We start from the raw sequence: 25,846 nt of genomic DNA, 5'->3' as shown, positions 1-25,846 counted from the left end.
GACGCTCCGGCGCGCATGCGCAGTAGAGCGCATGACGCGCCGGCAGTGTCATGTGACGTGGCGACCGCGTCACAAGACATGCCCACAGCGTCACATGATGGGGCCGGCGGTGGGCGGGGAAGCACTTTCACGCTATCTTCCGCTGTGCTACAGTGGAAGATAGCGTGACGGACGGCTTCCATTGACTGCAATGGAAGCCGTCCGCGCGTACCCCCGCGGCAAACAGAACATGCCGCAGGTGATTGCGGGCGCTTTCACGGGGCGGAATTCCACAGCGGAATTCCGCACCGTGAGCATTGCGCTATTAGGTTTAATAGAACCTAATAGCTGCAGGCCAACGCCGCGGAAATCCACCCGTGGGAATTAGGCCTTATTCAGGGGGTAAATATAATTCTGGATTTCGATTCAGGGTAGTCCTAAATTAGTAAACGAAGAACCAAAGAAAGACACATAATGACATGCCAATGGCTTCCACCTTAATTCATTTAGGCCCCCTGTCCACGAACGTGATTTTGCCGGTGGTAAGTCGCCGCGAATCACGCCTTCTGCAGCTTTCCATAATGTTGCTATGGAAAGCGCTGGCCCTGTGTCCACGAGCAGATAATCATTGTGATTCTCCACTTGCGGACGGCAATTCGCAGCATGCTGCGAATTACTGCGATTCTCTGCGGTCAGCCTATCTGTCAGATAGGCTGACCAGCAGAGATCCGTCTGCCGGCTCCTGCTACTGGGCGGCGGCTCCTGCGGCGGAGATCCGCCGTGGGATACCGCAACACCCGTGGACAGGGGGCCTTAATCAGCTGTTTTTTGGGGGGTTTAAATGTAAGTTATATCTGGTAACATACATATAAATATATATGTACATATAAGCAATAACTGATATATATGGTACAGAAAAAGAAAGAAAATTTAGAAAATACTGTCTGTGCAGCAGGGTACTTCCATTTTTGCATCGCATGTTGGTGGTTATTATTATTTTTTGTGAAAGTTTTACTATTTTACTTGAGTCACAGATATTATTTACAAATGTAATTCAACTGTACTGAATAACATTGCTGGGATATTTTGTTTTGCTATTTATGTTATAATATTATGGAAAGGTCAATAAAAAAGAGTTAGAAAAAAGAACATTTGTCCAGCTTTTTTTTGGCATTCTGTGTATTATTTCTCCTGTATAATGTATTTAAAAACTGACTTGTGGACTTCACCAATGTGGTATGTCACTATCACTTATTGGAGTCTGGCTTTGCTTTTAATTCCCAGTCATTGTTACAAGGCTTGTATAAAGAGTCTAACTTTGGCTTGAAGAAATGCTACCTTCCAATAGGTGGCACTGTGGAGGTATTATTCCATCTCCCTTATTACCCAGAGGAGCATGAATGGCCTTTTGAGTCTCCTCACTCACCGTCTAGGTGCTCTCTCTAAGGAGAAAATATAGTGTTTCTGACCACCATTACATATTGTGACACTGTCAAGTCAGTTCTGATAGTGTCAGGCTGTGTAGTGTCACACCCTATGGACGAGGGGCATAGTAATACCCAATTCTCAGAAATAATGCTCCAGAATAGATATTTTATGGAAATACAAGTATTTACTGAAACAGGCATATCAGGAAAGGTGACAGGTAGAGATGAGCGAGCATACTCGTTAAGGGACAATACTCGAGCGAGTATCGTCCTTTTCGAGTACCTGCCTACTCATCAGAAAGGATTCGAGTGCCGGTGGGGGTGAGTGATGGGTTGCGGGAGTGAGCAGGGGGGAGCGGGGGGTTGGGAGAGAAGAGAGAGATCTCCATTCCCCTCCCCCCCCCCGTCGGCACCCGACTCTTTTCTGACAAGCAGGCAGGTACTCGAAAAGGACAATACTCGCTTGAGTACTGTTCCTTAACGAGTATGCTTGCTCATCTCTAGTGACAGGTCCTCTTTAAATTTGCGATCTGTAAAATGAATTAAGAAAAGACATCACAACTTGCAAGTTCCCAGCCAGTACCTGTAGAAACTGTAGTCGGGAGAGCAGGTCAGACACATAGCTGCCCAGTGGCTTCAGGGATGGGTAGGATTTCGCTGCCCACATAGCAGGAACTCTTCCCACCAACATGCTGTTAAATACGTTTTCCAGTTCAGATGACATTAACACTTGGCCTTTTACTGCTTTGCCTAAATTGATCAGACTGCTCCGTACAACTTCTGTGAGCCTGTGGCCAAAGAACAAGCGGGAGGTTTTCAGCATGAGAAATGACAGAACGGTTTAGTGCTGGCAAGAAATTAGTGGAGGCATATGCAGTCTGTTCTATGTGATAAGTCAGACAACCTCAGCTAGAACAAAGCACAAGTCCCAAAACCCTCTGGAATTAAACGCATGCAAATCTAGCAGCAGGAGCTTGCAAGGACAAAACTGCTTGTACCTTTTGGCTAGATCTCATGTAAGTAGGTAAAGCTTCTGTGCTCCACTGATGCCGAAGAACATATTCGGTCACACTGTGCAGCATTGGACATACATAAGTAATAAGGGAATATCTCTTAGATGTTTCTCTGCTCACTTCATTTTATTCACCAAGTAGAGATATGCACAGAGGGCACATTTATAAAATCTGCCATAGTGTAAGATGGAGATAGAAGGGGTGTCTGGGAGTATGGCCATATTAAACTAGGGATGATAAAGTGCTGGACATATGGAAAGCACAATAATACCCATTAGTCTTTATTAAAACTTCTGCCCCATCTGCCACCATTAACTCTCTACAAATAATTCACCACTATGATTTATTGTCCATTCTGGTCATCCAATGAGTCTAGTGAAGTACAAATAACATTTTTATTTTTATATCTCCCCTTGTTTAATGCACCCCTTCAGGGACATATCATTAACAAAAAGTGTAAAGCACATGTTCCATATGTAGACAGCATCTGGCTGCCATGTTTTTGCAGTAGTCCAAAGATTTCAGATTTCAGATTTGATTTAATTTGATATAAAAGCACGCCCAATTTATACAGGTCATGCAATTTTCTATGCAAAATGATGTTTGCCAGCCTATGCCAGGTCAGACCAACCATACAGTGTATAACAGTTTTTTAAAGACCAATACTTATGCCAAATACAGATTCATTTGGTGCTGATAAGGTGTGTGATCTTTGCCATTTAAAAACTGTTTTATAAATGTGTCGGAGGACGTCAATTCTGTCTTATGCTTTCATCGACTATGCAGAAAACTGCACGGGGCCGAAACCTGAACAGAACCATCATGTTCAATATATGAAATGCAGACCTCTTTGGTCTCTGTTTCATATGGTTTTCGTCTCCATTAGTCTTTTTTACGTCCTGACAGAGATGGAGAACTTTTTGGTTGTCGTTTCACGTGGTTTCCATTTAACACATTAAACACTATGGTTGTGTCCCTATACAGTTTTCTGCATAGAAGACAGAAAGCTGAGATGGAAACGGCACTGGAGATAAAAACATCATGTGAAAGTAGCCCAAGAAGTGGTGTTAACTACGAATCTTCTCCGTTTCACTGACTACCATAATGCAACATTCTACTTTGCTATTTGCGTAGACTTAAATACTGACTTACCTATTAAATCGTATTAATTCCTGTCTAAGCACTGTATTCATAGACTCTTCATAAACAACTGGATATTTCTCCATCACCATCTCCAGATTAAAATCACTTGGTAATTTGTTCAGGATATCTCTTGCCAGATCTTCAATAACTTCCTGTTGGCAAAGAGGAGGTAAAGAGAGAGGGCACGTACATGGGGTCTTCCCTCATACCAAGAAGGACATGGCGCTGTTCAGTTGTAAACTATTGATGGCCTATCTTTAGGCCAGGCCATCAATAGTATATCAGTTTGGATCTGCCATGCAGGAGTCGCGCTGATCAGCTGTCTGCTTCCTGTCGAAATTAGCTAAGTGTATGAGGACACCAGCCTGCTGAAAAGCGGGGATCTTGGTCGGCCATCAGTAGTTTAGAACTGGATAACTCCTTTAAGAGGGGCATTGAACTGGCATTCTTCATAGAAGCATAGGTCTAGCACTGATAGGGTCATGGGACTGGCAGTGTTTATAGATGCATTGGGCTAGCACTGCTGATATAGGCACAGGGCAAACACTGTTGATAGGAGGATAGACTGGCACTGTAGATACAGATTTGATGTTAACGCTGTTGATAGGGACATGGCTAGTTCTGTTGACAGAGTTAAGGGGGTGTTGTCAGGCCCATAGGGCTGGTACTGCTAATAAGGACATCTAACTTGCACTGTTAAGAAGGACATATCAGAACTTGAGTGGGTACAAAGGTGAGCAATTAAAAGTAATAAACAGAATGAGAGGACTATAATACACAGAGAAGTTATCAAAATTGGGATTATGTAGTTTAAAAAAAAGACGGCTGAGGGGCGACCTACTATGTATAAATATATCAGGGGACAATAAAAAGATCTCTCCCATGATCTATTTATACCCAGGACTGTGACTGTAACAAGGAGGTGCCCTCTGCTTCTAGAGGAAAGAAGATTTCTACACCGTCATAGAAGGTGGTTCTTTAGACTATGGAACTCCCTGCCTGAGGACGTGGTGATGCCAAGTTCGATAAAAGAGTACTAAAGGGGCCTGTACGTCTTTCTTGAGCGATACATATCATATGTAATAATCACTAATAACTTTAGAAGGGTCAGTGATCCGGGGATTATTCCGATTGCCTGCTTGGAGTCAGGAAATAATTTTTTCTCTTAAATAGGGAAAATTGGCTTCTACCTCATTGGTTTTTTTTGCCTTCCTCTGGATTAACATTGGGGAATAATAGGCTGAGCTGGATGGGCATGTGTCTTTTTTTGGCCTTACATACTGTGTTACAATGTTATATAATGCTGCTGCTATTGATAGAATTTCTATTGTTATAAAAGCAATAACTGTGCATTTGTGTGAATGTCCGCATATGTGCCTTTGTCACAGACCCTACCTATCAACCCTACCTTCACAAGACCCAGCTTAATTTATGGTAGGTGTTCCCTGAGAAAATATATTTCAGCAGTACCTCATGGCAATCACTGTGATAGTGTAACTACCAAGTCACAAAACAGGAGCAGGAAGGAAACTAATAGACACGGACAGGTGGGATTCAATCATGAGATGATGCAGGAGACAGGCTGATGGACTGCTGACAGCAACGTGTGGTAACGTTGACAGGTGATGCCACTCACTCTTGACTCCCTGATTTCTTCAATAACAGCCCAGAAAGTATTATAATGTAAGCACGGCAGGAATGGGTGCAGCAGGTGATGGTCATAGGCATGTATGATAAATATGAAATGTCCAAAGTAGGGTGGTCTATGAATACTAAGCAGCTGACACAGTGTTGTGATGGACATGTTTATAGTCAGCCCAGTGCAAATGATGACTCTTCACCTGTAATTTACATGCAGCATTTGCTATGTTATAAGTTCAGTTTCTACATTATGCTGCATCAGACAGATTATACATGAGCATCTTTATATTACTATTACTATCCAGTATAATGGCATGGTTTGGGGGTCTAAAAAAGTGGTTTGCTTTGGTGTTCAATGGAGGACAATGACTTTAAGTTGCTATGTACAACACAGTCTCAAGTCCTCTTTTACGATAATGCAAGATAGGAAAAGATAAGTCACAGCCATGAAGCTAAAAATCCTGACAAAGATCATATCTACTACTAAGAGACGTGAATACTGTCATAGCAGCCATAGTGGATGCTACTGGACCCACATCTTGAGAGACATGGGCTACTGATCCTCCCTGAGAATGCAATTACCAAGTGGGCACAGGATATAACATTAAACACAAACTATACTTCTATTCACCTCCCCCAGCTCTCTGGTTCCTCTTTACTTCTGGGTGGCGTCATCATGTGCTAGATGGCAAGGGACCACTGTGACCAATCCCTGGTCTCAACGCCCAAGGCCAGAAATGGCGACAGTGGTCAATTGCTGTGTAGCACATGATTGCACTACCCAGAAGTGAAGAAGGACCTGATTTCAGTGGAGCGACGGGAGAAGTGTTAGAGGGGAATATATTGTTTGTTTAAATTTTATAATCTAAAAAGCAGCATTATTACGGATTGGGAATAAAGGGATATTATTATTATTGAAGGGGAACATGATGGGGCATTATTACCATGTGGGGGCAAGAAAAGGGAACATTATTACTTATGGGCCATAAGGAGGTGTATTTACTGATGGGGACATAAGGGGGCATAATGAGGGCAGAAAACGGTCATAATTTCTGTGTGGGGGCAGAAAAGAGGTATTATTATTGATAAGCAATAAAGGCGCACTATTACTGATGGGGTTATTAAAGGAGGCATTATTAATTCATGCATAAAATGGGCGATTATTATTACTGAGTAGGGGAATAAAAGGGGGCACTTTTACTGTATGGAGGGCACTAAAAGTGGCATTTACAGTGTGCGGCCTAATTACTATCTGAGATACTATAGATGGGGAGATTGTGTAGAGGTATGGAAAACGTATGGGGTTGGAGGGGGGGGGGGAGCAAGTAACCAAACATGCCTTTATGTCAAATTCTGCAGAGACAAGTTGTGGTTGGGAGAATTCATCATAGTGCAATATAGTTTTAGATTATGCAATGAGGAGTGTTTTCACCTGTGAGGATTTGCCACTGCCAGTTGTTTGCCTGGGCAGAGTAAGAAGGACACCATCAAATAACTGGTTAGTCTCCTGGTTATCTTTAGTAATGTCAGCGTTCTCATGAAGCCCAAATACCTCTGGATGAGTAATCAATGGCAAACTTCTGATGTAATCAACTACAGACTAAGAGAAAATGGAAAAAAAGTGTAAGTAATAAAATTAGAATCTAAAAAGAGGCCAACATAGTAGTGTCATCTATTATGTCATATCTTTTTACTGATGTCCTAATCATAGTTACATTTAGTTAAAGTGCACAGTGTATGGCCTAAGCACAGAAATGTTAGCAATGGTTTCTTAGGGCTAATTCACTTGAGCGCTTAAAAACTCACCTGTGTTGTGTTAGCAGGTCTAATTTTTCTGATTTTACTTCTGTATGTTTTTCACATCCGCAAAACAAAAACTCAAAGGCCCAATGTCTATGGGCGGATTTTAATTATAAAATTCATGCAAGTCACCCGCGAGGGAGATCCGCAGCTCTAGGAATGCATTAGCATCCGCAATACAATTTAGAGCATGTGGATGCGATTTTTTCCCCAGTGAGCGGATCGCACGCGCGGGAAGAAATCTCAGCATGCTCCATTTTTCTGCAATGGAAGCCATGCAATCTGCGTCAAAGCCACAGCTGTTACTGGAGACCTGCTGCGGATATGTGGGAAAGCAGGAGATTAAAAAAAAGCACTACCCATGCGTCTGGCACGTTGCCAACACGTCCGGACACATCCGCTGTGCTGAAAAAAGAAAATTCGTCTGGAATGGAGGAGACCTGCGCTGGATCTAAACAGGTAAGAAATGTATTTTCCTGTCCATGTCTGTGGGCACAGCTGGATTCCGCTGCTGGATTCAGTAGTGGAATCCATGTGTGCAAGTGGACATTGGGCCAAACAGTCCACAATTTATTTTCTTCTGCAAATCTTAGCAACATGGACCGAAAATATGCTTGTGTGTATTAGCCCTTACAGTAATAGGCTTTACATTTATTTCTAAAGCCAGTTTACTGGAAATCTGACACAGCATATTAAGCACATTGCCAATGATTTTTAAGGGTCCTTAGCTTAGAATGTTGTATTAGTTTTTCACTAACAGTAATCTCTGAGCAGTGCCATAGGGGCCACAAAATACATTAAAGGGGACATACCAGAATTGCAAGTTATCTCCTATCCAGAGCATTAGGGACAACTTGCTGATCGGTGAGGATTCTCACTGCATAGACCCCCCTGCCATTCCCGAGAACAGGATTCCTGTGTCCCACTCCGTCACTTCGGGGGATCGCTTCTTCCCCACAGTAACATCACTGTGAATGGAGTGCTGGCCGAGTATGCATGGTTAGGACTCCATTCATTTCTCAAAATTCATCAGAGACTGACAGTTTTGAGCGATCATTTTGCATAGGTACTAATGAGCTAATCAGCCCTTTAGTACTTCATTTGCATGTATTTAGAGAACAGCGGGTGATCTGTTCTCTAAATACATCACTATTGTTCTCCAGTGGGACAGCAGCTGTTAACAGCTGTTGAAGAATGTTATCAGTGCTGCCCGCGGAAAACTTAGAGTGCGGTCCCTTTTATCAGGGACAAGGATTTCATGCTGATCTGCAGTCAGGGATGGATGAAAAGTGCACAATAAATGCACGATGGGCACACATTAACACACAACCATTATTGCTCAAAAGATGGCTTTTGAACGAATTTTCAGCGATAATTGTTGAGTGTAAAAGGGCCTTTAAGTGGCACCTGCTTTGCTATCTCTGCAGTCCCTTTGAAAGTGAATGGAATACTAGTGCACTTGCGCAACCAGCGCTCCATTCAGTTTCTTCCTAACTGCGGGGAGTGCAGAAACCCTGTCGTGAGGAGGACAGGGAACAAGGGATGACCCTCATTCTCAGTACTGGCAGGGGTCTCACTGGTGAGAATAGGGAATAACTTGTAATTCTGGTACAACTCCTTTAAAGTGCAATGATGTAGCCTTAATTAAATGAATTTTTATTGAGCATTTTTGTTTTAACAAATCAACCCACAACAATCCCCCCCCCCACACCCCCAAGTCTATCTCTTGTGAAAAATATAAAGTTCCATCTTGAATCCAGAGAAATGATGACCGTGATGTCCCAGCTGTCTCCTTTCCAATTGAAGCAGAGCCTCTTATCCCCGTTACAGGGCTCCGCCGCCTAACAGATTAATATTAAGCATATTTAAAAGCGCTACTCCCAAAGAGTTTAGCCATTTAGACCATAGCTCATAGAATTTATGTACCACTTTGCATTTAAGATATACTCCCTTCTCCCTATACTTATGGCAGTATCCTATTAACCTTATCTCTAAATTCCTGTAATGTTGGGGGAGATTCATCTAACCAGTGTTGCACAATCAATTTTCTTGCTAGATACAGTAACCTTGCCACGGCAGTCTGTTCTGGCTCTGGTATGGGTAAATCATTCACATAGCCGGGTATGCCAACCAACGGTGTAAATTCCAAACTGATTTTATAGACACTATTAATTAGATAATACACATTGGTCCAGTATCTATTCAATTTGGGGCATCTCCACGTCATGTGAATTAGACCACCGGAGTGAATTTTAAATCTTGCACACAGGGGATCATCTCTTACTCCTATGGAGTGCAAGAAAGCGGGGGTGAGATAGACTGTATGTATAAAGTATATCTGGGACAGTCCATGTGTTTCACTTAGGGATAATTTGGGTAGCATCTGCAGCACTTTGTCCCAATGATCGTCCTCTATAGGTCCAATGTCTGCCTCCCACCAGTCTTTGATTCTGGCTGGATTCTTGGAGCCTAAACAGTTTTGTATCGGGGTATATAGTAGCAATATCTATCCTGCAGTGACAGTCGCTGTACCAATTACATCAGCCAGCACAAACTTATGAACATTCATTTTTTTAACATCTCACTCTGCCTGGTATGCATGCCTTCATTACAGATATTAATAAAATTTCTAGCACCTCAAACAGAGGCCTACCTCCAAAGACTGCGTTCATAAATGATAAGCAGCATCCGGCACCTCTGTCTCCCTGCCCCTAGGGTGTTGCATTTGTGATGCCAAAAAATATGCCCAAGGGTTGGGAAGAGCTAATCCACCTCCTCTTTACCTCTACTCAATGTCTCCAACTTTATGCTTGCACATTTTTCCCCATATGAGATCTCTAAAAAGACTGTATTTTGTGGAAAAACCATTTGACAATCCAGTGGGGTGAGTTGCGCAACAAGTACAATAACTGCGGCATCCAAATCATTTTAATGAGATTACCCTGCCTATCAGCAAAAGAGGGAGCTTGCACCAGATATTGAGCTTCTGTTTAAATCGGAGTATCCGTGGGTCTAAATTTAGTTTTGCATAGTCTGAGACCGACTTCATTACATACACCCCCAAACATTTGAAGACAGGTGCCCCTTCTATGTTAAATGTCAATTCTGATGTATCCACTGGCATTATAATAGAGTTATTCCAGTTCATTGTAAGCCCAGGATACCTTCCATACTCAGTCATTGCAGCTATAGCCGTCGCCGGGGATTTTCCAGCGTCTCCCAGAAGGACATCGTCCACATATAATGCAATTCTCTCCTCTGTGTTTCCCCTCTTAAAACTAATGATATCTGGATGTAATCTTATTATACTTGCAAGGGCTTCTATTGCAATTGCACAAAAGCAGTGTGGAAAGCAGGCATCTTTGTCTGGTCCCACGATGTAACGGAAAGGTGTCAGTGACGCTGCTGTTAATATTAACACATGCCCGTACAATGATGTACAACATCTGCACCCATTGCGCAAAGACAGGTCTGAAGGTCCATCTTAGTTATCATCTCCCATAGGAATACCCACTCCCCACTATCAAATGCCTTGGCAGCGTCCAGTGAATCAATATTCTCTTCCCCCATGTTTTCAGTTGGTATCTGTAAGATGAGAAATAGTCTACAGATGTTAATAGCCGTGGATCTAGATGGTATAAAGCAGTGATGTAGCTTAGTGGAAGTTATTCTTTCCAAATCTATACTACATAGTATTCTCCTCATGTACTAATGCTATACAATAACCATATCACTCCCTGGATGCCATCTTCTAGTTGTGTCCAGTTGTCAGTTTCATCATTAACAATATTGGAGTATACCTGTATATTGATATGATTAATACCTGATAAGTGCCAAATGGGGGAACGTAGTAAATATTTCCTGGTGCAAGTCTGTAATTGTCCTTCTGTATCTCCTTACTGTAGAATATTGAGAGTAACGACAGGAGGAGACGTCTGTCCTTGTCATCCGTCACTCTTCCTCCATAGTTACATTCACCTATACGGACACAATGAATATACATTTCAGTTCATAAAAGGTTGAAAAAGACAGTCAATCTCTACTTTAACTGGGGAAGCATGTCTTATAATGGCTAATACAGCCACCAGAATACATTTACAAAGAAGGATGATTTAAAGAGACAATCCGAAAAAACTGAAGATAGAAGCCACACACTGCACCTTCAGGCCCCGCACAAGATATAACACAGTGTATGGGATTTTCCTAGAGTGTTCCTTGAATAACTGTAATGAGAATCCATGTAGCATTAATACTAATTCTACATTAGAGGACTAAAGCTTTATCAATATAGCAGTAAGTGACCCTCTGATAGGTTATTAATATGTTAGTTCTGGTAAACTCCTTTATATCTCCCTTATTTGCATATTACCCAGAGGAGCATGAGTGGCCTTTTGAGTCTCCTCACTCACCGTCTAGGTGCTCTCCCTAAGGAGAAAAGATAGCGTTTTTGACCCCCATCCGAGGCCTCTCACTAGCAAAGCCCTACTCCTACTGTACACTGATGAAGGGCAAACACCCTGAAACAGCTGTCTGTGCATGGAGTGTGGCTTTGCTTCTAATTCCCAGTTATTGTTACAAGGCTGTATAAAGAATCTGACTATAGCTTGAAGGAATGCTGCCTTCCAATAGGTGGCACTGTAAGGGTATTATTCCATTTCCCTTATTTGCAAAGGCAAAGGGTGGTCACACCAAATATTGAATTGATTTAGGTTTTATTTTGTTCATTATTCACTTTGCATTTTTTAAAGATTTTCGCTTGACAGGACTTGTTTCACACCCTACAACGTTTGAACAGCACTGACTATATATATATATATATATATATATATATATATATATATATATATATATTTATTTATACACAGTACTGGTCAGAAGTTTTAAAATACCCTATTTTTTCCTGGTTTTTATTGATATTTACACAGTTTAATGTCTCAAATATACTTTGTAATTAAAGCATAGAACAAATAACATAAGATGAATAAAAATAATGGATTAACTTTGTTTCACCAAATTAAATCTAGATTTTTGACTCTTCAAAGTAGCCGCCCTCTAGCTGATATAACAGCTTTACACAACTGCTTTTCTACAACTCCATTCAGATATTATTCAGAAATTTCTTCCCAACATTGTTGCAGTAGTTCCCATGAATATGCTGCACTTGTAGGTTGCTTTGCTATCACCCTTCTGTCCAGTTTATCCCAAACAAGCTCATTTAGGCTTAGGCGTGGAGACTGCGCAGGCCATTTCATTGTTTGCAGTTCTGATATATCCTAGAAGTATTTTTTGGAGCCTTGTCTTGCTGTAATTTGAACCCCTGACCAACTAGGAGTACACCAATGGGTATTGCATGGCATATCAAAATGCTGTGGCAGCCGTTTTGGTCCAGTGTGCCAGTCACCCTGTGCAAGTTGCTAGCTCTGGATCCAGCAAAAAAGCCCCAGACCATCACGCTTCCTCCTCCATGTTTGACAGTTGGTGTCACACACTCACAAAATCAGTAGTCCACAGGCAAGTCTTTTTTTTTAATTTTTCAATCTTAGCAGTGACTTTCTTACTCATATTTTACTTGTCAAACCTGCAGATAGAAGTCTTCTCTTCACAGTTGAAATGTAAACTTGTTTCTTTATTGCTGCATTAAGCTGTGCTTGAAGATCTTGAAGGTGACAATCACACAAACTGTTGACTCTTAAAAATTTGTCATCTGATGTTGTAGTGGCTTTTGCTTTGCCAGACCTTGCGTTGTTTTCAATGAGATCCATGCCTGCAGTTACAAGCGCCGGCCACTACACAGAGGTCATCGCAGACTTCTGCTGCCTTCGCTCCGTCCTCTGTGTATTTGTAACGTTGACAACACGTGCCTGCTCAGCTGATTGGATGGGGTCCGGAACGACAGATCCCAGCTGATCAACCTATCCTGAGGATAGGTCATCAGTAGTATTCTCCCTGGAAACCCCTTTTAATGTATCTGACATTACAGGCCTAAGAAGAGTCTGCAGCGCTTAACGGAGCTTCCTTTCAAAAAGCTGATCAGCAGGCGTGCCGGGAATTGGACCTCCACCAATCTAATATTGATGACCTGCTCTACAGATTCAGTGGTTCATCAATAAGAAAGTCCTGGAAAACCTTTAACATTCTGGTTATTTTTAGCAACATTCTGTTAATTTTAGATATAAAGTTTAATCAATTAGCTACACATTATATTTTACCTGTTAGGTAAGTCAGGGCTTCAAATGGAACCTCCTCATACTCATTGAGGAACATCTGAATTTGCCTCATGCTGATTCTCAGGTCAGACTCATTGAATTCATATGGAATATTCCAGCCTTAGAGAAAAATAAGAAAATATCTGTAAACTTGGGAATAAAACATGAGATGTATATTTCACAAATATGTGCATTTCATTTACATATCCATAGAAAATACTGCCACTTTCATTAAACTACGGGACCATGTCTGTGCTGTCAAGCTTTGATAAGGTTACACTTCACATGAGCCAGACAACAGAGACAAAAACCTGTAAAGATAACAACTGAATAATATAATCCACATAGTATATAACCAATGTAGACAATTTAAATGGATGATCACAATCAGCAGAGCAGCCAACCCTCCAAACCCAAAAAGCATGGCATGTCTGTATGGATCTGGGTTTAAACTTGCAACAAACACAATCTAACAAAACTAATAACACACAAGTTATACTGTTCATGTCTTTTATTGAGCACATCAAGTAGTCATCAAAATTGTGCAAAGTAAGGCTTTATCACATGAGCGAAAAATGGCGACATTTTTAAGCCCGACTGATATACTCGACCATCTGAAGCATTGGTCTCCAAATATACGGCGGATATATGGCACGTAGCTACGTTGGACTGTCAAAAATGGCTAACGTATATACGGTGGCTAATAGGATAGATCTGGAACTATCTTTTGCCCGATATACGGCAGTGGCTCCCATAGACTCCTATGGGAGCTTAGAAAAAAAGGGAGGAGGTGGCATTTTAGCAGCAGCCAATGCTGCAAAAAGCTTTCAGTTGCCTCTGTATAGGCATTAGAAGGCATCCTGAGGGTTTTCCAGGGTGTTGCGTATTTTTTCATTAAAAACATCACTCCCGGTCATGTGAATGGGCAAAAAAAATCACTGTTCATGCAATTTTACGGCGTGGCCGAGAGAACGCAAAAGCGCATACGCTGGTGTGAAAGATCCCTTAAAGTAAGTGAAGCCATGAATATAATAACCTGTAGATCTCTGTTTAGCAGCAATCACCTCAGTTAAAATGCTATTAATCTGCCATCTGTTTAGAATCTATTTATGAGGATTATTGATCTCTGTATATACAGTAACTAGCTGATACACCCAGCTTTGCCTGAGTTAATTTGATACAGGCGTTTAAGTGTTGTTCACATGGAAAATTTAATGAAGTCAAGGTTACTTTAGAGGAACTGAAGAATAAAATATGTATACACATAGAGGAAAGTTAGATTCTCCTTAGGCTGTATGTACCGTTGTCCCTCTGCAGAATGTGCCACCCCTCCCACTCTCTTCATTTAGGACCTAAAAAATGCTCGAGCCAAAGTTCACGCTTGTATGACACCCAGAAATTACATTACATAGGGGTGCACTTACTTTTGCAATTAGCATTGAATAATCGAGTTGCGACCCCTTTACCTTTTATATTTAGGGCCTAAAAAATGCTTGTGCCAAATTTCACGCTTTTACGACACTGGGAAGTTAGATTACATAGGGGTGGGCTTACTTTTTCAATTAGCATTGGATAATTGAGTTGTGACCCCATTACTTTTCCTATTTAGGACCTAAAGAATGGTTGTGCCAAATTTCATGTTTGTACGACACTGGGAAGTTAGAGAATTAGATTAGGTATATTACACAGGGGTGCCAATACTTTTGCACTTAGCAGTGAATAATCGAGTTGTAACCCCTTTACTTTTCCTATTTAGGACCTAAAGAATGCTCTTGCCAAATTTTATGTTTGTACGACACCGGGAAGTAAGAGAATTAGTGGTGAGTCAGTCAGTGAGTCAGTCATTAAGGGCTTTTACCTTTGTATATATAGATGTGCAAAAGTTTTAGACATGTGTGGAAAAAATTCTGCAAAGTAAGAATGCCTTCAAAAATAGAAGCCAATTAACAAAATGCAAAGTAAATGAACAAAAGAGAAGTCTAAATCAAATCAATATTTGGTGTGACGACCCTACGTCTTCAAAACAGAATCAATTCTTCCAGGTACACTTTCACAAAGTTGGGGATTTTGTAGAATTATAGTCAGGTATGTGATCATTCAATACCAAACAGGTGATAATGATCATTTTCATATGTAGGTTGAAACACAATCATTAACTGAAACAGCTGTGTAGGAGTCTTTAAAATGGGTGAGGACCAGCCAAACTCTGCTACACAGCTAAGGCTGAGGAAGACCGTTTCATGTCACACTGTCACAGACCACATGCCATGGCAAGACTGAGCACAGCAACAAGACACAAGGTAGTTATACTGCATCAGTAAGGTCTCACCCAGCCAATGATTTTAAAGCAGACTGGGGTTTCAGGTTCAAGCTCTTCTGAAGAAGCACAAAAAATGCGCAACCCCGAGGACTGTAGACGCAGTAGTCAAGGAAACTTAGTGCAGCAGATGAAAGACACATCATGCTTACTTTCCAATCTGAAGACGGCCAGCCGTGTCATCAGCTCAGAACTGGAAGAAACCAGTGGGACCCAGGTACACCCATCTACTGTTCGGAGAAGTCTGGCCAAAAGTGATCTTCATGGAAGAATTGCGGCAAAAGCCATAATTTGATGTAGAAACACGGCCAAGTGACTCAACTATGCCCCAAAACATAGGAATTGGAGTGAAAAAAATGCCAGCAAGTGTTCTGGACTGATGAGTCAAAATGTGAAATATTTGGCTGTAACAGAAGGCAGCTTGTTCACCGAAGGGCTGGAGAGCGGAACAAGAATGAGTGTCTGCAGGCAACAGTTAAGTATGTAGATCTGGGGCTGCATTTAAGTATGTAGATCTGGGGCTGCATTTCAAAAAATGGAGTTGGGGGTTTGGTTGTGACTAATTGTGTCCTTAATGCTGAGAAATATAAGCAGTTAGTTATCCATCATACAGTACCATCAGGGAGGCATCTGATTGGCTTCAGATTTATTCTGCAGCAGGACAACAACCTTAAACATGTAGCCAATGTCATTAACTATCTTCAGCTTAAAGAACAGGGGGTCCTAGAAGAGGGTGACATAACCTTCATAGAGCCCTGATCTCAACATCGAGTCTGTCTGGGATTACATGAAAAGATAGAAGCGTTTGAGCAACCCGACATCTACAGAAGATCTGTGGATAGTTCTTCTAAAAGATATCTGGAACAACCTCCTTGCTGAGTTCCTTCAAAAACTGTGTGCAAGTGTACCTTGAAGAATTGATGCTGTTTTGAAGGTAGAGGATGCTCAAACTATATTGATTTGATTTAGATTTCTCTTTTGTATATTCACTTTGCATTTTGTTAATTGACAAAATAAACTATTAACACTTCTATTTTTGAAAGCATTCTTGCTTTGCAGCACTTTTCCACACCTGCCTAAAACATTTGCACAGTACTGCATTAAACATGCTTCACAAATTATATAAAGAAGATTTATTTTATCATGGTCATGTGTATGGGAGCCCTAAGAATGACTCCAATCCTGGCAGAATATCTGCCGTCCTATTATACTACATTCGCTGCAGGGGAAATGTCATGCTGGCTACAGCTTCCCACTAGCAAAATTAGCTGTTTGCTGGGCTGCTGAGAGCACAATTCTTCCAAGCCCTGCATTCTCAAATTGGTTGTGCATCTTGGCACAATGTATTTAATCATCCATTACTGGAAATAACATTCGAACATTATAGGTTCAGTGATATAACTATAGTGGACACACAAGCTTCAGTCACACCTAGTGATTCAGGAGGCCTATAGACGACATTGGTCAGAAGGGGTGTCGTCTCTCCTTAAGGAGAGCACCCAGAAAGGTGTGTGCAGACACCTAGGGGGTAAGTGGGTAGGAGGATGGCATAGTCTCTCCCTAAAGAGAGCACCCAAAAAGGCATGTGGGGACACCTAGAAGGTGAGTAAGGAGACTTATAAGGCCTTGCAAGCTCCTCTGGGTAATTTATGCAAATAAGGAAGATGGAATTAGTACTTCTGCAGCGCCACCTATTGGATGGCAGTATTCCTTTATATCAATGTCAGACCCTTTATACGGGTCTTTATAACAATGATTGGGAATGGGAAACTAAGCTAGAAAACCATGTACCGGGTGTTTGCCCCTCATCAGTGTACGATTTTCTAGCTTGGTTTCCTATTCCCAATCATTGTTATAAAGATCTGTATAAAGGGCCTGACATTGATATGAAGGAATGCTGCCATCCAATAGGTGGCGCTGTAGAGGTAGTAAATCCATCTTACTTATTTACATAGACTACATTGGCACACAAAAGGACGTAACTGCTATGAACTGCATGTGAAGACTGGGGTACCTTATATAGATTTTGCATTGGGACACACAAACTTCTTACTTAGGTTTCAATATGTCCTGAATTTTACCAGTTTCTCCTCTGTCTTCCTAGTTATCATTCATTTGAATAAAAGCCAAATTCTATGTAAGTGTTTTCTCCATCTAGCCGTGCTGAGAGCTCCAATATACTGTGCATCACCAGGGATGAATTTGACTAATGTAACCAATTCCTACAAGCAGATTTAATAATGTGCGACTAACAAAGAAATCACATGCTGTATTGTATACAAGGCTCCAGTGCCTTAATGCAAGGATCTGTGCTATAATTACTTCTAATACCAGGACATTTTTGGCGGCATAGTAATTTAGTCATCCACATTTGCATTAGACTCTTAGCACAACTCAAATTGCAAACAACGCAGCATGCTGTTCATTCAGAAGTATCATAGGGAGACGGTGCTATTTCTGTAATTTGTATACATTTAATATGTATAACATAACATTTGCATCACGATGTAAGATTCTTTTACTGAGGCTAGAGAGCGGACTACCACAAGGTGATACGTAACCAATCAGATGGAAAGAGTGGGCACTGCAGTCAACAAGAGCCTTGTGTGATGCAGAGTGAAAGCTCTCGCTCACGACCTGAAGGTTGCAAGGTTAATCCCCGCTTGGTTCAGGTAGCCGGCTCAAGGTTGAGTCAGCCTTCCATCCTTCCGAGGTCGGTAAAATGAGTACCCAGCTTGGTGGGGGGTAATAAATAAAAATTACCTGAAAGAGCTGCAGAATAGGTTGTCACTATACAAATAACAAGATTTATTTTATTTCACATGGCGGTCAGAAGAGCGAAGAACGGTTTTATTTTATATTAAAAATGCATATGGCATTTGAGCACCGAACCAGCTCCTTTCTTGGGTCGTAGTAAAACACAGTTGACATAGATAACAGAAAAAAAACTGGGCTTTGGGGTCAGAAATCAAAGGAATTTGCATATTGCAGGTCAGCGGGTCATTCTCAAGAAAGGCATAAACATACACAAGCAAAATAAGAACATCATTGTATGTGGACATAAGGCCACATCCATACGGGCTACAAACTCTCGGTACAAAGTCATCGCTACAAAACACATGTATGTGAAGCCCATGGTCTCCAATGGGTTCTTTCAGGCTACAAAACATAGCAATCATTTTGTAGTGAGATTTTGTAGCCTGTGTGAATGAGGCCTAAGGGATCAACAGAAATGTGCACAGGTAGGCCAACTTTACACAGGCGGATTCCAATTACGGAGAATCCGCAGCAAAAGGCGGCCACTTAAAAGCATATAGATTCACTTTTTTGCTCACAGTCTTGGATATGGACTGTGTATTCCACAAGGAGGAGGAAAAATCCCAGCATGCTCTTTTTTTGTTGTGGACTTCGTGCGGACGGCCTCTACGGTCCGACCAACAGCCCATATGCAATTAGCATTGCGTATGGGTCGCAGGTACCCGAGTCATTGCTAAGTGACGGCGTGGGAAATACAAAAATTGCCGGAAAAAAAACTGTACTACGCATGACCAAAGGGTCATACACAATACAGAAACCACAGGTACGCAGGGTCATTGACCGGGCTCACAGCCGGAATCTAATGTGGGCCTCCTGCATGCGGAATCCGTTCCGCCCATGTGAAGCCGGCCGTAGAGCAAAATTATTACACAAATCACACAGCTACGTGACTTCTGCTAATTATTGCAGGGCAGAGCGTGTTGCTTTATTAAGGCTAGAGATACACGAAGCGGCACTGACATGGTTGTTCCGACAGACACATGAGCCTGTAACTATGCTGCCACCTGTCTCTGGACGGCAAACAATGAAACAGTTGGAACTGCTTGTGCTTGTTGGAAGATTAGACAATTCTTACTACTGGTGGTCTGTTAATGGTGTCCTGAGACCGATTGCCTTATGTGTGTGCTCTCACGCATCCACTGGTCCCAACACCTCCCAACAGTCTAGTCACAATGGCCCAGGCTACGGCAGTTCACCCAACTTCCTGCATTCCAATAATTTAAGCCCTCTTAGACTCTGGTAACTGGGCGAAAACTCTTCAATTGTTCACAGAGGCGTCCATTGGTCAGCAAGCACTACACAATCGGAAAAAAAGGTCCACTACACACAAGGAGCCTCCAAGAGCCTTCTTATAGGCCAAGAGTGGAACCCCTTTTAGGGCCTCCGGTGACAAGTCCGTTCATCTAATCGCCACAACTCTCCTCATTTACATATCTGCCTGAGATGTAACTGCAGGGCGAGTTTTGCAGTAATATTACAACTCCTTCTGGGTGCTTGTTTTTTTTTTTACAATTAGTGTATATTTCCATTTTTTTATTTCATTTTGGAAGAAATTTTGAAAAGCTTTGCACGATTCTGAGCAATTTAGAAGACTTACTAATTTAATGCTGATTTTTAAAATTTTGAAATATATTGTTTTTAATATTAATTTAGATTTAATTTAAAAATTTTATTTCTATAAATTGTATTAGTTCAAATTAAATTAATTTATGTAGTAACAAATTGATGCAGTAACTTAATCTAAGGGTATGTTCATACATAGCGAAATTGCTGCAGGTTTTCCACCGCGCAAAATCTGCACCAAAATTCCCATTAAATTCTGCATTACAGTGTGGGTGCTGATTTTGATACAGAGTTTGATGTGGATTCGCAACAGACGTCATTCCTTTATTTGAAATCAGCTTCAAATTTGCATAAAAATCTGTATGGTGTGGAATTTGATGCAGATTTTGCTATGCATCCACATAACAATCTGCAGCAAAAACTATACTACGATTTTAGTGCCAATCTGCACCAAAATCCATTACATGTGAAAGTACTTTTATAAATTTAATGTATTCCTAGATGAATTATTAAAAATTAACCCTACACTATACAATCACCTATTCTAACTAAGTAGTATAGGTGATTGTAATAGAAGGGGTTAATGTGGTTTTAATGCGTGTGGGTTTCACAATACTTTAAGCATCTCTTTCCTCCATCTCACACTTAGAGGAGAGCAGGGGATAGAGAAGCTGTTACAGCGCTATAATATCAGAAAAGTTTGTTACTACAACAAACTATCTCTTGCAGCACTATGAGTGGCTGTCACTTGCATGACATCATGAACCAATCAGGTCCCGAAGGTGGCACCGAACTACACGCTGTTTTGGAGGAATGTGATCCTCTCTGAGTAAAGAATAGAAATTTAAGTTGCTGATGCACAGAGCCCAGAACAAGAACCTAAATTTATAGTGGTCAGTCGCGAAGTGGTTAAATATATTGTCTATTCTTTTGTAATCCACACTTGTGTCCTCACTAACTGCCATACTCTTAGAAGCATCATGCTTTGCCCTGCTATAGTTGGCATAAATCATATGAGTGTTGATTACTAATGTTTTTTCTCTCTAGCACCGCAGCCTTCCTATCTCTAATTAGCCTGTCCCCTGGCTACTAGATATAGTAATACCATTATTTTAATATTTATGTGATCTGCAAAGGTCATACCTAATGGGCCAAAATTCCGTCGCTCCTGAACAAGAGCATGGAAGAAGCAAAGTCCAAACAAGAGCTTCTGCCACATCTCTGGTTTCTGGCAGCTGCTGAAGAAAACTGGGTCAGATATGGGGTCATTTAGATATGACCGCAGCAAATTTGCTCGAAGGCCCTTTGGAGGTTCGTTGGTCATTTTGATGCCATTTTGGAGGATGCTCACTGGAAACTTGTCTGAAGGGTAACTAGTCAGCCAAAGCCTGAAATAGGAATTGTTATACTGAATTAGAAATTGTAACACTGCATCTCAAAGGCAACCAGTCATCAGTTTTCATGACCGTATTCCTTTATAACTGCTATGTACTGGCTACATAAACATTATAGAGTATATATATATATATATATTTATATATATATATATATATATATATATATACAGTATATATATATGTAAAGCAGCAGTGAGAAAACCCCAATAGCCTCAAAAAAAGCTTTAACAACTCCTGTAACATATGTAAATTAATCTCCAAGTGTCCGATGAGCATTTCTTTAACAGACAAGGGTCCCGTGATCTCAGCGGCAACCTAGGCTTGATTGACATCTCTTTGCAGGGAACGTAGATGATGCAGGATACAACAGACATATCAGTCAAGCATAGAGAAGAGAGGCAGCTGCCGAGATGCAGAATACTTAAGAGAGTAGTTTGTGCACAGTGCAGGAGTTCCTAAACCGCCTTTTTCTAAGATATGTTATATAAGGATATGTTCTGAAATGTCTCTCTAGCCTCTGTATAGGCTTGTCAAAACTGATGACAGGCTCCCTTTAACTCCTGAATTTGTTTCTACCACAATACAATGACATTTCATTGAAATATCAACATTTGCATAAATTCTACACATTTTTGCGGTTATTATGTTTTATGAATACTCCATTTGTGCAGCAATGAGTCTAAATTCTTTCAATCAACAAGTCACGTTTAAAAAAACAAATTAAGCTCCATAATTAAATAACTTTAGAGTACCTATGCAGTTAAATAATACATGTTATACTTAAATGGAAACTCCAGTGAAAATAAGAGTTTCCCATGTAAATTCTTGTCAAAAATCATGATGTCTGATTCCACTGCTGCTTCTTGTAGTGTTCTGCATAATGAGATATCTGCTAAAATTTGCCTGGGTTGCAGTCCATCCAACATACTTCAGATGACAACTCTAGATGTCCCACAACCTGCATTGTCACTGAGAGAAACGTCAGCCACTTCCTATCCACTACAGGTATTGAATGGCTATGAAGGAAGACTAGGTACGTCTTCTAAGAGCTGCAGCTATGCAATGTCAATGCTCCGCTGCTTTGTGCTATAGGGAAGCAGGTGTGATTTCTGCAAGCATATGGTGGCTGGATGTTGGCTCAGATTATGATCTGTTCTTTTTTGTCAGAAGTTGCAGTCATCTTTACAGTTATAGTGAGCTGTCTTAAACAATTTTTGTTCTGTCCCTTATCCTTTCCCTCTTTTGCCACATATCTATTGGTCTTGTTTAGAAGGATACACGGCTCTGTAATACATTGTTTTTCCCTTCCATGAGAGGTATACTTTGGGAGTTTTCCCTCATGTATACCTCTGACAAAAAAATCTAATGTATATCACTGTATAGTAGCATACGCCACCATGGACTTCCATTGTAGTAACATGGTAACATAGTTTGTCAGGCTGAAAAACTACATATGTCCATCCAGTTCGGCCTGTTATCCTGCAATGTTGATCCAGAGGAAGGCAAAAAAACCTCATGAAGTAGAAGCCAATTATCCTTATTTTAGGAAAAAAAATCTTTCTGGCTCCAATCTGGGAATCAGAATAATCCCTGGATCATCAACTCTTCTGAAGTAATCAGTGACTCAAGAAAGGCGTCCAGAACCCTCTTAGACTCTTTTACTGAATTTGCCATCACCACGTCCTCAGGCAGAGAGTTCCATAGTCTCATTGCTCTTACAGTAAAGAACCCCCTTCTATGTGAGTGTAGAGACCTGTTTTCTTTTAGACTATAGAATTAGATTTATACCGTGTGGTATAGGAAAGCACAACAGATTACTTTAAATGACATGTCTTCAGAGTATCAGAAATATGGACCTCCATTTACAAAATGCCAAAACCCACAGCTATGGTGGACCAATGGAGTTGTCCCAGAGGCGTTCACTCATACTTTCTTCTGTAATGAGTGAACACCCCTGTGATGATTCTGTTGACCCACAATAGTCATGGAATTTGGTATTGTTTGGGTGGAGTTCCATATCTCTGATACTCTGAAGACATGTCAATTAAAGATTTTATATTTATCTTATGTTTATTTTTGTTATAATTGTATGATTTTAGCATTTATGTTTATATTAGTTTTAAGTGGCTTCATGAGCCAACATAAAAGCCCACCTGTGGCATTTGTATGCTATGCCACAGATGAGGCTGATACGTGAAAGTTGAGTTGGGTGGTTATTCTGACATTGCGTGGAACAACAGCGGTTTTTACTTTGCATGTTTGTTGATCACCTTTGAAACTGCACTGAGTGGAGAGTGTGAACAGCAGCAGTTTTCATTTTACATGGCTGTTTGTTGATCACCTATGTGAGTATAATAAAAGAAAAAAAGTTTTATGGTTCCCCGGGGCCATGTTAGCTGTATTGCACTATGCTGTTTCATTATCTTTGGATACTAGTGGACAGTGTGAACAGCGGTGATCTGTCGGTTTAATCTGTCAAACCTGGGAGCTGGTAGAGGCCATTTCCACCCGTGTTACTGCATCTTTGAGGCATCTGAGGAGCGCATATAAGTACTATTTCATTGTGGGAAACTGGGTATTCCCTATTATTTTCAGTCCCCGGTGCCTGAAATACCCATAGTAACTATTTATTATTATTTGTTTCAGCATCCCATATATGTTACAGCTACACTGTTTTATACTCTTTGTTGCGTCCTCCATTTATCTTCTTGTGCGGATGATCTATGTGACAGTAGTGAGAGAAGCATATTATGTTTTCCTGCTTATGCTGTTATCGGTAACTTATATGTGATATGCACAGGATGGATGATACTACAAAGCATAGTTCTTCAGCATATACTGCCATGAAGGAAAACTTCTACTTATTCACAGCGGATTACTTTTTGGCTGACTCTGCAATGCAATACCTAAACTTTTCATTTGTATTCTCAGGCACAATTGTTTCCTCGCATATCTTTTCCAGGGATGGCATCCAGCTTGTGGCCAGGTGACAGTTCTGAAGGACTATCCAGGTCCCGTCCTTAATGGCCTGCATGATCATTCTTGCTGCAATTGGTCCTTGACCCTGTCCAAGTGAAATAGTCTGGATGTTCTCTCCTCCCATGCCAAAGTCATCAGCAAACTTTAATAAACCTAAGGTCAACAGAGAACAACAAACATGTTAAAGACAAGTACTGTGACAAGACAAGGGGTTATTTTGGTGACATTAAGGGCTCAGTCACACGGGCGCCGATCCGCCCGTGTTTCTGCACGAGAAGACGGCCGCACTGCGTGCGGACGACTCTCTGCATGACCGGCTGCATTGCCGGCCAGGTGTTCTTTCATTGGCCGGTGCGGAGAGTCGTCCGCACCTGCAGGGCAGCGGTCAGAATCGTACAGAAAAACACGCGTGGATCGGTGCCCGTGTGACTGAGCCCTAAAGTGTACCTGAGTTTTCAAAAGACTTTTTAGAATAAGCTGCCATGTGTGTGTTCATGAGGATTAATACTACTTTTGGCCACTATGATTTGGATCCTGGATTTTCCCCATTTTCCCTATGCAGGGTGTGTATAAAAAGCTACAGATATCTCAGCATTAGCTCCAGCATTCACATCTGTGTGCGTCTCCCCCTGCTCTCTAGATATAGTTCAATGAGCAGGATGACTCTTTCCCTGCTCTGCTGTCCTACTATCCCCTGTCAGTCTTGTGGAAGAAGACAGTGGAAAGCAAGGTAGGGGGAAAAGAGACAGCATTTCAGAGGGATTTTGCAGAATACATTATTTTAGGTAAATACAGTAAATAGCAGTTTTGCTTATGACGCCAGGAATCATATTTGAAAAGTTAGTGTCCATTTAAGGTGTGTCTGTGTGCTTTATTCAATGGTGTGAACTGATGATGTTTTTGCAAAACCTGGAACATGTAGCTAGCTATATCATTGCAAGTAGATGGTAAAGTAGCTCACTAGATATATGCATAAGGTTCCTCCACATTGTTGGTGCATCAAATGCAGCCCTTGACACCCACAAAGGCCCATACATTACATTCAGCGAAGGTCGGATCAAAAAGGAGGCTGTGTAGGATGTAGCGGAGGGGCCATGGTGTAAACTATAATGGAAAATGACTTTTATTTTGAAAAAAAGTTTGCTTTTGTGGTCAGGACATCGATAATTAAAAATATATGATTTTGAATTTTGAATGTTTCAAGAACGTACAGAGTGAGAAAAGAAATGACTTACAATCATGAGCCCAAGTCATTATACAATGCAGGGTATGTCCATACAGTTCAAAATGAATGAAAATAGTTCTTATCGATTGACGATTGTGTACTTGGTCACTTTCACGTATCAGCCCCCGGATGTAGTCGGCCATCATATTCTCGTTGTATTGTCCTTGATAGCGACACTCAAACTGTTGCATATCATGGTGGAACCTTTCTCCTTGTTCCTCGGAGTATGCTCCCATGTTCTGCTTGAATGTATGTAGATGAGAATCCAGCAGCAAAGTATGTATGAGAGCAGCACTCCAGGGGTTAAATAAAAGAATAAATCTTTATTGTGCCCATACG

General features: G+C 41.1%; 1 protein-coding gene across 1 annotated transcript in view; it reads right to left on the bottom strand.

Annotated features, from left to right (window-relative positions):
* The window catches only part of DNAH3 (dynein axonemal heavy chain 3), a 379,066-nt gene that overhangs the window by 13,316 nt on the left and 339,904 nt on the right, over positions 1–25,846 (bottom strand). Inside the window, exons 53-59 of the mRNA XM_066576291.1 lie at positions 24,210–24,435; positions 21,050–21,294; positions 13,213–13,329; positions 10,827–10,981; positions 6,636–6,803; positions 3,572–3,714; positions 1,990–2,194 (exon numbers count right to left, since the gene is read on the bottom strand). Of these exons, the coding sequence (XP_066432388.1) occupies positions 1,990–2,194; positions 3,572–3,714; positions 6,636–6,803; positions 10,827–10,981; positions 13,213–13,329; positions 21,050–21,294; positions 24,210–24,435 (1,259 nt within the window). The remainder of the gene's footprint in view (positions 1–1,989; positions 2,195–3,571; positions 3,715–6,635; positions 6,804–10,826; positions 10,982–13,212; positions 13,330–21,049; positions 21,295–24,209; positions 24,436–25,846) is intronic.

This window comes from Eleutherodactylus coqui, chromosome 8 (genome assembly GCF_035609145.1).
Source record: "Eleutherodactylus coqui strain aEleCoq1 chromosome 8, aEleCoq1.hap1, whole genome shotgun sequence".
In the NCBI taxonomy this organism is placed as follows: domain Eukaryota; kingdom Metazoa; phylum Chordata; class Amphibia; order Anura; family Eleutherodactylidae; genus Eleutherodactylus; species Eleutherodactylus coqui.
The sequence above is the reverse complement of the archived record's forward strand: the minus strand, read 5'-3'. Positions and strand labels throughout refer to the sequence as shown.